We start from the raw sequence: 17284 nt of genomic DNA on the forward strand, positions 1-17284 counted from the left end.
ATTTACGTTTCCCAAAGATTTTTTGCTCATGACAGACAAAAAAATATTTTTAGTGGAACCAAAAAGGCCATAATTCGCACTGATGGGAACATTAAAACAAAGTAGAACCAGAGACAAATTGACAAATCATTTGTCAAAAAAGTGTAGTCAAAACTCGAATACGATAGTTTTTTGATTTGCACCTCAATATTCTATTTGCCACAAAAATGGCTAACAAGGTAGAAACTAATAACAAAGTCAGTCTGGAAAAAGTTTGCCTTGAAACTGATCAAGGAATCGTAGAGAGCGAAGAAAGAAAATGGGGATTGCCATTAAAAGATGTGTATAAACATGGACTCGCTTTTTTCAAAGGTAATTTTTCATTAAAAAAAATGACTTATATTTAATTTTTTTACTGCTTTGTCTATCCAACCTTTGAAATATTCTAGACCGTTTTAAAATGATATTCAGTCTCTTTGATATATCTAAAATAAATAAATTCTAGATGTAGATATTTGAAGGTATTCGGCGATAGTAGGTATACATTCGTTTACGATATTACCGTTTACTTCTTTGTTTATGCGCTCATAGATTACGTTTTTATTAAAACAATAAATGCTTTTCTAGATAAGGAAGGTAAAGCTCTTCACCTCAGCTATGAGGATAGATTAAAACTGGTGGCATACACTCAACAAACTGCTCACGGGCCCTTGGACGTGAGTTCTGCCCCGCCTTTAGGGGTCTTGGATGTAATTGGTCGAGATAGACGTGCTGCATGGCAGGCTCTAGGCCATATGTCCCAGATTCAAGCGATGGTTGGCTTTGTTCATACTTTGGACAGGTAATATGAAAGAAAGTTGACATTTATTAAATTTAACCCAGACTCACTGTAATAATGTCAGTTTTCTTGTGTTTTAACCAAAACTGGGTCTATTTACCAAACATTGTTATTTTGCAATCAAAATATTCAAAATAAATAATTTATCCATTAAATGACTGTAATACAGGACAAGCACTAGGACCTAATTTTTCATAATTTAATTTTACAGACTATGCCCTCTATTTAAACCATATCTGGAGGCAATACAAAAGGATGTTGAAGACAAAAAACAACAAGAGTAAGCTTCATTTCAATATGTTATGGTTCTTATAAATAGATAACAGTTTATATAAAGTATGTTTTACAAATGATTTATCTACAGATTAAAGAAAGAAGAAGAAGAGCGAGCTCACCTGGAGCTGCAGAACAGAATAATGCTTGAGAAGCAGAAGCAACAGAGCAATAAACTGACAGAAGAACAGCAAGTGTAAGTAACTTGTTTAATAACATCTAGAATACTTTGTTCCTGAAAATATTACCCACAATTTTTTTGTTGTTTGACTGTCAAAAGGGCAGTATTACATTGGTTCTAATAGTTCGCTTGATGTTATAGCTATGAAATTATTTTTATTTCATTTGGCTTTTCATCATCTTTTGATTTTGATTGTACCATAATATGATTCAGTTTATTTATACTACACAACATTATATTATTTATATTGTAATTAAGCCTGTGTTGTAAGTATTTTTAGATTTCCTAAACTATGACACCATGACCTACTCTGCATTGGACCAATGAATATCTAGGTCGGGCTGCATTAATAAAAGAGTTTAATTAACTAAATTGCTGCTGTTTTGTGTTCTATGTGCTATACAGGGATGGCGAACCTTTATGCGTATACGTGCCAATTTTCTGGAATAATATTTAATGACGTCGCAGCCGTGCCATCAAATATTCTTGACTTTGTGATCAGTGGAAAAATAATGTAAAAAAACAATATCAACTCAAAGCTCTATATTTACCAAAAATACAATTACAAGAGCAATTAAAAATTAGTGCGACTTCTGTTGTTGCAGATTGGACGATAATTGACTTATATTGGGGTTGTACGATGTTACTTTTAGCAGAACGCATGCTGAACTTGATTCATCAGTCAGTTTATTTCTAACAGAGTCTTTGATGTTATTCATCTCTGAAAACAATGACTCGCAGGCATATGTTGATGAAAATACAGTTAGAATAGCGTGAGCCAGCTTCTTTAAACAATTAAATGTTTCTGGCAACGCATTCCAGGTTTCTAAAATTTTATTATTGGCATCTTTACTTATATTACTGGTCAATCTTTCTGTTTCAATTAACTCTAATTCTTTTCTCATGTCTATGAATTTTTGTATCCAAATTGAACTAGACTGGAAATCAATCAGCTGCATTTCAAAATCTTCAATTTCCAACCAATCGAACTGGGAGAAGTTCAGTGTATGAAAGGTCGTTACATCTGGGTACATAATAAACTTGACCGTTTCTGATAATTCTTTGAACTGAGAAAATCTTGTTGAAAATTCCTTAATTGAAGAATCAATCACAGAGATAAATTCCTCAGTAATATTTTCTGCATTTGTTGTCTCATGTATATCAGATTCATTGATATATTTTTTCAAGTATGGAAAATACTTGTAGTTTTTTGCGATAATATCGTTTCTGAAAACTTGCAGTTTAGCCTCAAAGGCGCGAATGAGATCGATCATGACGATTATTGTTTTGTTTGTGCCTTGAAGCTTCACATTTAACGTATTTAAGTGTTGGCATATGTCTGTAAAAAACATCAATTTTGAAAGCCACATGACGTCCAAAAGCTGTGGGTATTGTTCAATTTTTCCCTCATTTTGCAGAAACAGTCTGATTTCTTCCAAGCATTCAACAAATCTTTCAAGTACAGACCCACGACTCAGCCACCGAACATTATTATACATGAGTAAGCCATTATACACGGAGTTGACTTCATCCAACAAAGCGTCGAACTTTCGCTTGTTTAAAGCCTGAGCAGAGATGAGGTTGACTATTTTCGTAACTACTGCCATAACATTATCAAGAGATGTTAAGCCGCTCTTAGCGCATAAGGCTTGTTGGTGAATGATGCAGTGGAATTCAAGAATCGAATGTCCTACGTCAGTTTGAAATAAACTTATGAAACCAATTTTTTTACCCACCATACTCGGAGCACCATCAGTTGTTACAGAAACAACTTTTTTTATATCAATTTCTTTTTCAACTATCGAATTTTTAACTGCCGTACAAATATCTGCGCCCTTTGTAGTTGTTGGTAACGATTTTATCGCAATTAATTCCTCCTTAATGACGTTTCCTACGCAGTATCGAGCAAAAACAGCTAAACGCGCAGATTTTGTGACGTCAGTGCTTTCGTCGAGACATAGCGATATAAATGAAGCAGAGTGAATGTCAAGCTTTTGTTGCTCTGTAACATTTTCAGCCAATTTTAAGATTCTTTCCTTTATTGTGTTTCTGGACAAAGGAGTATCTTTGATGCGCTGAATTATCTTATTTTTATTCTCGAAATCAGCAAAAAGAGAAGGCGCGCATGCTAACCAGGCTTCCTTTAAAAACTCACCTTCTTGAAAGGGTTTACTATGCCGAGCAATGACATTTGCAGCCGTGTAACTTGCCGCACTTGTATGACAATTTTTGCCAACAAATTTATTTATTGATGTTGACTGTTTGTTTCTGTCTTTCAAAGCACTCGCAATTAATTCCTTTTGCTCTGCTTCGCTTTTTTGACAAATTGATTTGTGATTTGTTTCAAAATGCCGTTTAACGGAAGATGTTCTACATACCATGGTGCCAGAACATAAAACACACACTGCTTTGTCACCTTTATTAATCACGCCGAATTTATCAGTCCACCAAGTCTGAAATTCTCTAGTATCCTTACTATTTTCCACTTTTAGTTTCTTTGCTGAACTAGCCATATTAAATTACAGAAAATAATAACGTAAATAAACTTTAAAGTTCACTTTCGCAATGAAATTCAACTATTTTTTGCGTAAACAAACCATTTGCGCGGGCACTGCGCCTCGTTTGTTATTATTTACTCAAGTCAAGCCCCCGCGCTGCGTTCCCGCGCCCCGCGCCATCGCCGCATTCCCCGCGCTAGCATAGCAACTACGCCCCGCCTCCACCCCGCGCACCGGACCCGAACGCTCGCGCGCGTTTGCTTTTCAAAGATTCATAGGTATTATGCTACATCATAATCATAATTTATACTTTTTTCTTTAAACTCGTAATCAGTGACGTGCCGAAATTATTTCGTCGCGTGCCAGCAATGGCACGCGTGCCATTGGTTCGCCATCCCTGTGCTATAGAATACACAATTGATATGTGACATATAAATAGTATATCTAGTTTACAAAAGGTACATGTTATAAAATCAAATCCACTGCAGGCAACTTATAAAACTATGTTTGTGTCACTAATTGTAAATGACTACCCAACAACTTAGTCAAACATTAACTTTCCAGGCAAAGAATTAAAGATGCTCTCAATGGCCAAACATATGAACAGTTCCTACAGTATGCCCAGCAGCAGTACCCTGGCAACTTTGACCAGCAAGCAATACTCATCCGCCAGCTTCAAGATCAACATTACCAACAGTACATTCAGCAACTTGCTGTTGATAAAAGACTGGCAAACTCCAACATAAAGGATACAACAGAGGATAAAGAGAACCAGAATTCACATAATACTAATGACAAAGAGTTGATTGAGGCTGTGACTGATTGCAATCTAAATGAAACAGAGGTGGCTCCCTTGATGGATAATAAGTAAGTCTTAGTTCTCCACACAAGCATTTGCCTAGTGCAGATATTCAAAAAGCGTATTTGCAGGGCAGGCTCAGTTTCCTTTTGCAACCTGAATATAGATAGACAAACAATAGAAATTTCATGCTGTACTATTATTTGCATTTCACAATGTGCCTCTATGGTAGTATTCTATTTTCGAACCATCAAGGTCCCATCTTTTGTGTGGTAGGACAATTAATGTGATAGTAATATATTGTTGTTCAAATAATAATGTGGTTTTGTTAATATAGATTGAGAGTATTCACATCTAAGTTATTATTTAACCAAACTTTGCCAGTATTTATGTCATTACTTTTGACATATCATCTCCCATATTGTTTCAAAGGTTCTAATTATTTTATTTCGTAGGTCTATGCAGACATTAGAGAAGGCAGAAGTAAATGACTACATTGAAGAGCCAAGAGTAGATGAAAATTCTGATGATGAAGGTATAATAGATTTTCGATGTAATTTTGTTTTCTTTTCACTTACAGGACAACATATAAAAAAATAGTAACATATTTTGTAATTGCTAACATTTTCCTTAATTGATAGTACATGTTTCTAGTGTCATACAGTTATCTTCCACTTTACAACCCATTATAAGTGAAAGCCAACCTAATGATAGTGTTATCATTCAATCTTTTTCAAACAATTCTTATCACTTGTAACACTTAAAAACTCTACTAATTGATGATAATCAATAAACATGATAAGCCACTATAAAAAAAAAACTAAAACTTTATGGCTGTGTCTTGTAGAAATTTTAACTTATGTCATCATTACACTCTAGGAATAAGTAGGGGAGCGAGTAATTGGACATCTGTAGCACAGAGCTGACAATTATTATCCAATAATGTTTTAATAATAAAATTGACGATTGCATTTAGATGGTTTTCCCGCCGTAGACGAAGTACGCATGTGGACGCGCGGCGACATCGCTGCCTTCAAGGAGACTGCGCGGGCCAACGGCGGCCAGCTGACGGTCGGCCACGGAGAGACCGTCACCGTCAGGGTGCCCACGCACCCGCGGGCCAGGAGCCTCTGCTGGGAGTTCGCTACCGATAACTATGATATAGGTGATGTGTAATTTCTAATTCATTAGATGAAGGAACATATTTTGTTTTCTAACTGTCGGTAAATGTTAACGTGAACTCGTACAACGGAACCTCGAACCATGTCCATTCTTTTCGATTAAAAATTGGATAAGCCACATCTATTTATTTCAAGTGTTTATGCTTTACTGTTTGGACAACCATAGGTTGCGTGTAGCACAATGTTATGTTATGTTGTGAGTATTTACTACGTTATGTACGAGTCAATAATGTATTTTATGCATTAAATTGATAAGAAGCCTATTTCTTTTCTTACTATGTTTGCACTATATTAACTTAATTTTTATTATAAATGAGTCATCCTATTGTGCGTTTTAGGTTTTGGCTTATTCTTCGAGTGGTGCAAGTCGCCGACCTCTGACGTCACAGTACACGTAGCTGAAAGCGATGAGGAGGACGATGATGATGAAGTTGAAGAGGACGAATATCCCCCTGAAGGTAAATTATGGAGTTTCATCTTAAGCCAAGTTAGGTTGCGGTCGTACGTTAGCGTCATCATGATTCGATACGAGCCTTTAACTATGTTGTTGGCCCATTTGCTCCTGGACGACGCTTCCTTAGCCACCATTCTGTCACCGCCTTAGACGACCTTCCGTCACTTCTTCTGGCCAAGAAGCTTGCTCAGCTCCATTTCAAACTTGTTACTGTAAATAACAGCTCATACTTAGGGTCGTTTTCCAGTATCCATATCACGGACGTTTATAGTATTCTTGTCTTGTCTAGTCTTTCTTGAAGTTGTCTTTATGCCTAGCATAGCATATTTTGTCCGTTTGTTGCCTTATTTGATAAGAAACAAACTATCGTTATAAAGTCTCGTAATACATTACATCTATAATCCAATATTTAATTCAAGGACAAATCCACGAATACACGATCCACGGGACTCGCGGCGACCTAGAGATGGGTGCCGACAAGCCGACACAGAAGCGAGGCGCCACCGCCACGACGCGGCCCTTACTCAGCCAGGTCGTACCCACCTACCGGCGAGACTGCCACACTGAGGTAAATATAAAGCTTATTACTATTTCTTAATAATAAGGATTTTTCGAATACACCTACCTAGATGAGTAGCGAACTTAGTGTCGGTTACACAGTTTGAATAGAAGTAATGAAGACATACAGAATAACTTAAAAATAACTAAATACACAGTCTATAGTATTTCCATACAGAGTTACCGTTTAGTTCAGATGTTTATGTGCACGGTTTCTACTTCAATGTTTTTTCTTTAGCAGATATTTACTTAACCATACTCATTCCTTTACATTTCTATTTTAAGAATGTATCGTTACTATAATGTTAATTTTTTCAGGTTTACGCCGGCTCTCACGCATATCCAGGCGAAGGAGTATATATTCTGAAATTCGACAATACCTACAGCTTATGGCGATCCAAAACGCTGTACTACAAAGTATACTACACACAGTAAACATTATTTATTTTATTATAGAGCCATGACAAAGATATATATGAAATATAATATATTATATCAATATTGTACTGCCAGTATTTTGTTATCCCTGCATGTTTGTATGGGATATAGTTGTAACCTTTCAGTGCAATATGAGCTTATTTAAGATATAATTTCTATTTTTAAGCTATTTTGAATATACAGATGAGTTAACAAGTTTCGTTAATTTAATATTATTTATTTTGTTTGACTATATTGTCGGATAATATAGTTTTCTCGTCTATCATATCTTAAGTTAAATGTTACTATTATTTATGGTAGAATAGATATAATATATCCTTTAATTTTATGTTTAAATTGTGCAGGGTGCACATTTTAATTTGCATTTAAACTAGATTCTATCAGGAATAAGTGTATAAGTTTATTTTGTAATTTATAGCTCTATGATCTATATCAATACACTAAAACAGAAATTTATAAAAAAGATATAACATTCTATCTATTTTTTTTCATACGCATTGCTAGTATGATTTGATAAAAAAAATGATTCTATCATTAAAAAATATTTATTCTTTGTGCCATTAGGAAAAAAAAATTGATGGTTTAGGTTAGTACTTAAAGAAAGTGTTCGATGTCTACTACTCGTGATCCCAGTTAATATAATTTACGTAGATGTGTATAAACTGAAAATAATGTAGGTTAATAAATATATTTAATTTATGTATTGCTATATAAAAGTAATAATAAAAAATTATGTCCTAGGACCAATGTTAGTTTTGAAACATCTAATTGTTGTCAATGCATGTAATATGTGCAGCTATATATTGAAGTTTATTTAGACGTTGCGAGAAACGTGCAAGTGCGGTACGTTGCTGACGTGTCTGTTGATTCATCACTTATGATGGCTTAGCTTTTCGCCCGCGTCTTCGCCCGCGTCGATGTCGGTTATATCGCGTTTCCAAGAGAACTCCTCAAAAGTCCGAGATAAAAACTATCCTATGTTCTTTCTCAAGGTCAACTCTTATCTCTGTACCAAATTTCATTAAAATCAGTTCAGTGGTTTAGACGTGAAAGCGTAACAGACAGACAGACAGAGTTACTTTCGCATTTACAATATTAGTAGGGATATTCTCACGGCCGCTATGTACCGCAACTCACAAAATATACCGCATCGTCTTAGATAGTCTTTACTTAGTACATAATATATGTTATGCAATTATGTCACTAGGTGAGATTAAAACCACCCTATTTTTTTTAGTTCGAAATCAAGGAGTGCATTCATAGTATACAGTATAATAGGCATGAGAACTATCTGCTGTACTCTTTGCTAGTATTTATACGAAATTCCTGACTTCATCTACATGTGACGTAATTCATACAAGAGAAAATGTATACAGGTACATATATTATTTCGGTCTGGAATGCAATTTTTTTCTGGTTCATTATTCAAAAATCCTAAATAAATCGTAACCATTTATAAAAATATTTATATAATACAATTATATACCAAGTAAAAATATTTTCGTTGATTTATTTAGCTCCATGAAATCCAAGAGTTTTTGTTTTAGCCACACTAAAACTACAAGATGTTCGACCGTATATGAATGTACATTACTGGATATCAATAATATATATAAAAGTAATATTTTGTTTTTTTTTTTTCCCTTTATAACCGGCGCTATGAGCTTAAACTCTATCTGTTTAGGTTCTAAAAAGGGTAAAAAATAGTTTGTCTTTTACATTAGACCTTCTTATAAGAGCCTAAACATATGGAGTATAGTAACTGTAAGCGGAACTAAAGTCTACTGATAAGATTTTTTAACAACTCATTTCTCTCCTGTCCCTTAGCAGTCACGAATAACTACAGCTGAAAATAATCTTATTGGCCTTAAATTTTCTATGAATCCAATGCAGCCCTAATTTTTGGTGCTATGAAAGATCGAAATTTTGTGAGCGTACCATAATGCTGTGCCCCACGGGGCCCAAATTGATCATTGTACCTAAAATTACCACCTGTAACTACATTAAGGAAGCAATAAAGCATTGACTATTGAGCGTTCGAAATATGGATATTTTTAAAGCTCAACAGTTATAATACAACGGACAACCTGATTGATAAAAAGTTTGCGTGTAAACTGTTCAATGATACGTGTCACGAAGAAGCTGTGTATTTTGTCTACCCTTGGCGCCCATTTATAGATACATAGCTATTACAATATTTCAAACTTTTCTGGGGTTCACTACTTTTAATGCCAGAGACGAAGCAGATGCCTAATTGCCTAAAGTAACGACAAAGCGCATTTGGTCGCACACTACTAACCCAAAGACTATAAATTTATAAAGGCCTAATCCTAGAGCGAATAGATTATAATATTCTTTGGTTTGATTGCTTTGAGACAAAACTTCTAAAATTGGTGGATTAAATTTTTAAAGAGTATTACATAAAAATAGCGTGCAGTATTTTTTACCATAGACACAAAGCCTCTGTGACAAATTGACAACACTCAATTGAACGTCAAACAAAATAGACAGTTATCATGTTTACGGAAAGATGATGTGATTTTTTTTGTCTTATAAAAGTTGGAAAGTTAAAAAAATTAAAAATGTTACAAAGATTAATTTACAATAGTATTGAACTTAAACTATCAGGGCGGCAGCATCTATTGTTTAGTATTCCGAACAAAGCTCATTTATGTCATCAATGTGGATCCAGGTTAAACTCTCGTTACAAAGTGCCAGATCTCCTTAATTATTATAAAAAGAGCTTCTATAACAGAAATGGACTGTTTAATCTAAAACTACGATGTTATTCAACTCAAGTGGACGCACCAAAAACTAAGGAACAAATCTTAGATCCGATAACCGAAAAAAAAACACTAAATTCTTCGAAAAAAATCAATGTCAAATTAAAGACATCAGAATTAAAACGATTATTTGATTTAGCTAAACCAGAAAAATGGACTCTAACAGGTAAATATTCTGCCCTTTGTCAACTTGTCTTATTTACTTTCATTTTCACTTTAATATGTAAATATTTTGCTTTCAGGTGCTATTGGATTTCTTATTGTATCATCAAGTGTGACTATGGCTATACCATTTTCTTTAGGTCAAGTTTTAGATATTATATACAGCAGTACTACAGACTTGGCCACAGCTAGAGCCAAGCTGGACACTCTGTGCCTGATGCTTTGTGGAGTATTTTTGGTTGGAGGGCTCTGCAACTTTGGCAGAGTATATTTAATGTCCATATCAGGTAATATCAATGTGATAAATATTATAACAACACAGAAAACAAAATCCCTCCAGTATTATTAGAAATAGCTTGTGTAACTTGGAAAACCTTGAACCTCATAGTGATAAAATTCTTAGAATTTTGAGGCTAAATTTTATTTAAGATATCTAAAACTAAAAAATTGATATCGGCACCAATAACAAAATTTTGTTATCTTATAGGTCAAAGAATGACTCAGGCACTAAGGAGGCAAGTGTATGCTGGTATATTGCGTCAGGAAGCTGCTTGGTTTGGTAGAACTTCAACCGGTGAACTAGTCAACAGGTTGTCAGCAGATGCACAGCTGGTTGGCCGTAACCTAAGTCAAAACCTTAGTGATGGGCTGAGATCCTTGTTTATGGTTGGAGCTGGAACTGGCATGATGGTAAGAAACCCCTTAATTCATACCAGAGAACTCTGTAGTTCTCAAGTAGTAGAAAGACAATTGGTATAAGAATAAGCCTTGAAAGATTTTCTATTATATTTATCTTTTGTATAGTTACTTATTACAAGCTGGAGCTTGTATAAAACATACTGATATGAATACAAAATATTCCTACTCAATTGGTTTAGATTGCTATCCACTTTGGTTTGGTGACAAGTCATTTTGATAACAAGTGGCCTTTTGAGTAGCTTATCTTTATTGAAAATGTTATTGTAATAGTATTTAACTCTGAAGAAATGAGTACTGAATGAATGCCTACTGATTATCTATAATCACTTTATTAAATGCTACAATCTTGTTTTCATCATGTGAATGCCTAAGCTACCCTAAACCTCTCTCACTTAAGAGAAAGAACCTCACACTTGTTAGCTCATAGATATATTACTCTAGATATTACATTTAAAGTTATATTGCAAATTGCCAATTACTTGTATTGTATTTTAATGCAAACTAATTATATAATGTCAATATTTATTCAGTTTTACATGTCTCCATCTCTGGCACTCATTGGGTTGTGTGTTGTCCCACCTGTGTCAATGTTAGCTGTTATATACGGAAGATTCGTGCGCGGCATTACGAGGCAGCTGCAGGATTCATTAGCTGAAACCAGTGAGGTATTACATCCACACTTTGTACTGAAATTCAATGCCACATTAGACTTTCTTATCCTAGATTGCATGTTACATAAATATTATTTTAATATATTGTTTGCTTTATGAAATCATTACTGAAACATTTTAAACATATAAGTTCAAAATGTAAGATATTTTTTTTTTTATGGTAGTGTACATTACACAAGCTGAATAACTTCTACAAGTTCTAGAATAATTTCAATCATCATACATTTCATACAAGAGTATGAAAATGGTGTTTATTATCACACACATTGTATAATGATCACATATGATGTCTGAATCCATATGCCCAAATAAACTCGATGTTTATGTACCTTTCTATTTATAATATGTGATAAACTAATGAAAGTCTTACATGTTATAGTTAGCTGAAGAGAAAATATCGAACATAAAGACTGTCAAAGCATTTAGTAAGGAGCAGAGAGAGTGTGAAACATATGGACAGAGGATCGATAATTTATTGAAATTGGCTTACAAAGAGTCTCTGGCTGTTGGCAGTTTCTATGGATTGGTGAGATATTTTTCTTGGCAATGTGACAATAATTTTAGGTAGATAGAAATGGGAATATTCCCAGTCCATAGTCGATAATACTTTTTGATAAAAAAACATACACCAAATTTCTGAGCTGAGCCACATTAAATTAAAAAAATATGAACAAAATCGACAACGACATAAAAAATAATCAAATAGAATAAAAGTGAATTAAAAACCTCCTTCATTTTGAAGTTGGTTGAAAATAAGACCTAAAATAAACTTTTTATCATAATTTCTACATCATTTAACTTAGCAAAATTAATAACTTACGTATTTAGTTACTTACAAAATAATACAAAATCAGTGTTAAGCATTAGTGACCAAAGTTGTTTCATTTGGACAGTTTTACTTAGCTGACATTATCATGCATTGTAATAAATGTGTCTTTTCTAATTCTAACCGCAGACTGGACTAGCAGGGAACACAATAATAATCCTCGTACTTTACTACGGAGGTGGAATGGTAGCCACTGAACAGCTGACTGTCGGCAATCTGACCTCTTTCCTGCTCTATGCCGCATACGTGGGCATCAGTATCGGTGGCCTTAGTAGTTTTTACACAGAACTGAACAAGGGTATGGGTGCTGCTACGAGGCTGTGGGAGATTATTGATAGGCGACCAGCAATACCTGTTTCAGGTCAGTATCACATAAATTTCCAATCTGACACGCCATGAAAATACTTTAAACATTGTTTTGTTTCAATGTAACAACCATATCATCCTATTGATCAACAAATCATTTATTTTCAGTGTTTCATAATATGCACCATCAGTTTCAAATATTATTTATTTATTTCAGGTGGCTTAAAACCAGTTGACAGGCCAGTAGGTGAAATAGTTTTAGAAGATATTCACTATTCATATAACAACACGCCTTTAATAAGAGGTGTTAATCTTCACCTTTGGCCCGGCAAGTCAATTGCACTTGTTGGGAGGTCAGGCTGTGGTAAAAGTACTATCGCGTCTTTAATAATGAGGCTGTATGATCCTGAAAAGGGCAGGATATTGTTAGATGGAATCGATATAAGAAACCTGGATCCCGTTTGGCTGAGAAGCCATATTGGTTATGTTAGTCAGGTAAGTAGTGTAATGTTAAAGTGGCCTCTACAATGTTTTTCTGTCTGCCCTAATCGCAATTTATTTGGGGTCAGCGCAGATTGCTTTCAAATCTACTTTGTTACTCGTCACGACATCATTTCATGATGTTATTTTAGTATTTTTCGCTCAAAACAAGCTCCGTTTTTTCGGCACGCCTTTAGGTAAATGTAGGTACAGTGCAACCTCGATATAACAAATCGGAGGGGAACAAAAAAATATTCGTAATATCAAGTATTTCGTTGAACTGAGGTATGTTATGTTGAGGTTAGATTGGTCTAAAATTCGTTACAAAGAGGTAATACTCTACGTCTACTCAACGTCCTTGAACTCGCATGATTTCAATCTTTTACTGTTTACATTCACACCACTTTCTTCTGAAAACTTATCTTTAAATTTTAAAATTGTAGCCAGTGTACTTGCGGGAATCCCGAACTTATTGGCTATGTCTAATTTTTTCGTCATGGGATTTTGGTCAACATAATTAATGATGTTTTGCTTTTCTGCGACCGATAAGGAACACCTTTTACGTTGCTGAGCCATTTTAACTTAAACCTTTAACAATAGTGTCGAGCAGAGGTGTTTACATTACTTTCCATCAAAACAACAATGATTACTTTACAAACAAAAGCGTGAAGAAACATGTCGAGACATGAATCATTATTGGTGGAAACTTTATGTAAAGGTTTTGTTGGGTTGGCAAAATTCGTTAATTAGAGGTATGAATACTTTTTCTTGATAGTTGAAAATTCGTTATTAAGAGGTTGTACGCAAAGAATGTTCGCAATGTGAAGCTATATTTTATATTGACTTTTATGGACAATTCAAGGGGATTACGAAGAAGTTGTTAAGTCGAGGAAGTCGTTATATTGAGGTACGTTATATTAAGGTTGCACTGTATATACCTATATTTTCATACATGCGAATTTATTCATTATTTCTGATCCTTCACAAGCATTATTGCCTTGGTATAGGTTAAGTTTCACTTTTCTAATTACTGGATGGAACGGACTTTGAATGTTTGTCGATCTTGACCGATTTTTACCTAGCGATAACGATACCGATTATAACAACTCGCATGTCCGGAAAGATGTTCGTTGGTTCAAACGTAATATGTTTTTTCTTTTTCGTTTATCGCTTTAACTCTGTTAGGGTTATCTCTCCGGTCAATAGTTTACTACAATATTTGGTTGTTTCTTTTTCAGGAACCTGTTTTATTTAGCGGGTCTATAAAGGAGAATATTTTATATGGTGCTTTGGACGAAAGCTGTGAAGAACCAAGATACGTAGAGAAGTTAGATAAAGTAAGTAAATACTTTATATTTGCCGATTACATTAAAATCGCGTCTTCTATTTAAATAATTGATTCATTATCGAGGCGTTTTCAATAGTTTATCAAATGCAGTCAATCAAGGTTCCACTTCACATTCATAAATTATGAAATAATTAAATACTTATCGTCAACTCGTCAAGCAAGACATTAAATGCCTATTAACAGATCGTTAAATACAAAGCATTGTTATAAACAATGTGTCGTGTCAACACTGTTTGATGTACATATTTGGATTTTCATTTAATCTTATACAATAGTTTTTTTTAATGTATCTTTATATATTTTTTTGTACTTATGCTATTAAGCAACAATCATAAAATAAAGTTTTGTTTTTGAGCAGGTTTATCAGGATGTGATTAAGTGATGAGCAAAGTTTTAATGTTCAGTATTATTTATTCATCTTATTACTATGTAAAAAATAATCATTATAAGCTATAATTCTGGAGAAGAAAAATAGTAACCTGTAAAAAAAATATTATATGTATCATGGAGTTGGTACACATAAACATTATCCAAGTCACAATGACAAAACATTTATGATCTTCTTATCACAAAAATAAAACAGATTTGCAGTAACGTTTTCATGTATTATTGAAAAGTCAAGATTGGTTATTGTCCATAAATAGAAATAGCACATTATTTTTATAATAGCAAGCAGGTATATATAGGTCACTCATCTTTTGCAAATGTCCTTTAAGTTAAATGTAAAGTATATATTTTGTTGAAATCGTTTTCCCTTCGTCATAATACTAAATTATATCAAGCACACATTTGGTTGCTTCTGCAAAAAGATAAAGAATTAAAGATTGTTAGAGCGAGATTAACATATAATACAAGCACAGTGTTTGAATCAGAGTCGCCGATATCTTCTGACTAACTCGACTGATAAAAATCGACACCCATTCCCTTCCCCTGTTAATTAATTTGATTACAAATATATAACTACAGTATTTAAAAAACACGTATGTGCATGTATAATGCAGTACGAGCCGTCGTGGATGTCTGCGGCCCGCACGGCGCACCTGCACGAGCTGGTGGTCACCAAGGACGGCTGGGACCGGCAGGTGGGCGCGCGCGGCGGGCAGCTCAGCGGCGGCCAGAAGCAGAGGGTCGCCATCGCCAGGGCCATCGTCAAGGTAATTATATTTTAGACGGGTATTTTAAAACAACCATTCTAAGGGGTATCGTGTTGCCCAGGTTACTAGGTTAAGGTGGTCAGATAGACAGTCGCTCCTTGTACAAGACTGGGTATTTATTTATGCGTAAGACTGGAAGCTGACCCCAACATAGATGGAAAAAGGACACCAACCGCATATTAGAGAAGTCTTAAGTGATTGTACATTTTCTCTTAAGAAGACGTAAATCTTTTGAGAAGGTACAATAAGTATACCTTTAAGGTACCAGAAAGACTTATCGTCCGTGACACTAAGCAGAAGTACTGTAGAGTGACACTGAAGATAATATTAGTAGAAAGCATACTATTTTACACTTCAATTGTCGTCAAACTGAGTGAATCCTGGAATTTTTATTTAGGTTCAAACTACATAATAATATGTCAACCAATGCATTTAATTTACAATAGATTAACAAAACGCAAGTAAAAGTAGTAGTAGGACCTTTGTCTTTTTTGGAAGTACTTAATTTCATTATTTATTTATCTCAATTAAGGTTCAGAAGTAATAAATAGGTCAAAAGGTAAGCGAATACTATAAACGATAATGTAAAATAATTTTTCGTGATATAAAATACTAGATAGTATCAGTTGTTACACTTTCAGTTGAAAATTGTCGAGTTGCTGTAAATGTAGTCAAAACAATTTAAAAAAAGCTGCTGTTGCAAAATAACTCTAGAATACACCAATAATTTGCAATTTCAGACAGTTATATATACCTAGCATTACGTTTTTATCTATTTGCCTATGTAGATTGGAATACTAATTTTTTGTTTCAGAACCCAAAAATTTTAATACTCGATGAAGCTACGTCAGCACTAGACACATACTCCGAGTATTTAGTCGATAAAGCATTAAAAGAAATAAGCAAAGATCGAACAGTCCTCACTATAGCACATAGACTGAGCACCATTCAGTCAGCTGACGAGGTCGCCGTGTTGGAAAACGGTGTTGTCGTTGAGAAGGGACCCTACGCCGAGCTGATAGCGAAACCAGACGGATTCTTTAGAGAACTGGTCACCCACCAGACGTTCGCCAAAAAGTCCGAGAGAAGAGACAATCGAGATAACCCAGATGTACAAAAAACATGAAATATTGTTCTGTAGTAAAATTTATGTGTTGTTAACGAAATATTTATAAAGAAGTAGCTTAATTTATTTTTAGATCGTTTGTTTTAAAATGTTCAGTTTAACAATTTTTTTATCGATATTTAACGTATCGAGCAATCGAACAAACTGAACATTGATATTATCTTTATGCCAGGTAGAAAATACCTGAATTATAATAACTAAACATACTTATTTCCTGTTATTAGTTAACTGATGTTTACGTAGCTAATTGAAATTAGTAAATGTTTATTTAAACTAAACCAATTGTGCTATTTACCCTGAATAAGTTTGTGATAAAATGATAGGTGATAGTATATTTTAATTTATGGCGTCATGGTATAAGCAATATGCAATAATAAAAGGGCTTTATATGATATGTGTTCAAACTGTTGAAATGCCTGATTTGATAGAAAATTTTATTATAAATTAAGGAATAAATCCTAGAGTGACAAACGGGTAAAGGAATATTTTTGTCTGACACAAATAAATGGTTGTTGTTATTTTAGCGAGTT

The 17284-nt window shown here is 34.2% G+C and overlaps 2 protein-coding genes across 3 annotated transcripts; both read left to right on the top strand.

The window, feature by feature from the left end:
* The first annotated feature begins 112 nt into the window (after window positions 1–112).
* Window positions 113–7666, top strand: LOC113496039 (Golgi resident protein GCP60). Of its 2 annotated transcripts, none has more exons than XM_026875098.1 (10): window positions 113–351; window positions 607–820; window positions 1029–1097; window positions 1182–1286; window positions 4334–4636; window positions 5024–5103; window positions 5545–5733; window positions 6088–6207; window positions 6623–6771; window positions 7080–7666. In XM_026875098.1, the coding sequence occupies exons 1-10, from the start codon at window positions 207–209 to the stop codon at window positions 7194–7196; spliced, it is 1491 nt and encodes a 496-aa protein (XP_026730899.1). In that variant the 5' UTR covers window positions 113–206; the 3' UTR covers window positions 7197–7666. The 2 variants fall into 2 exon arrangements, with proteins under 2 accessions (XP_026730899.1, XP_026730900.1); XM_026875099.1 differs by having other exon boundaries at window positions 5563–5733.
* Window positions 7667–9677: 2011 nt separating this feature from the next.
* LOC113496202 (ATP-binding cassette sub-family B member 10, mitochondrial) lies at window positions 9678–17278 on the top strand. Its single transcript, XM_026875363.1, has 10 exons — window positions 9678–10148; window positions 10225–10431; window positions 10632–10834; window positions 11374–11508; window positions 11894–12040; window positions 12470–12701; window positions 12864–13141; window positions 14365–14463; window positions 15476–15628; window positions 16443–17278. The coding sequence occupies exons 1-10, from the start codon at window positions 9782–9784 to the stop codon at window positions 16752–16754; spliced, it is 2133 nt and encodes a 710-aa protein (XP_026731164.1). The 5' UTR covers window positions 9678–9781; the 3' UTR covers window positions 16755–17278.
* Window positions 17279–17284: the final 6 nt, after the last annotated feature.

This window comes from Trichoplusia ni, chromosome 7 (genome assembly GCF_003590095.1).
Source record: "Trichoplusia ni isolate ovarian cell line Hi5 chromosome 7, tn1, whole genome shotgun sequence".
NCBI lineage: Eukaryota > Metazoa > Arthropoda > Insecta > Lepidoptera > Noctuidae > Trichoplusia > Trichoplusia ni.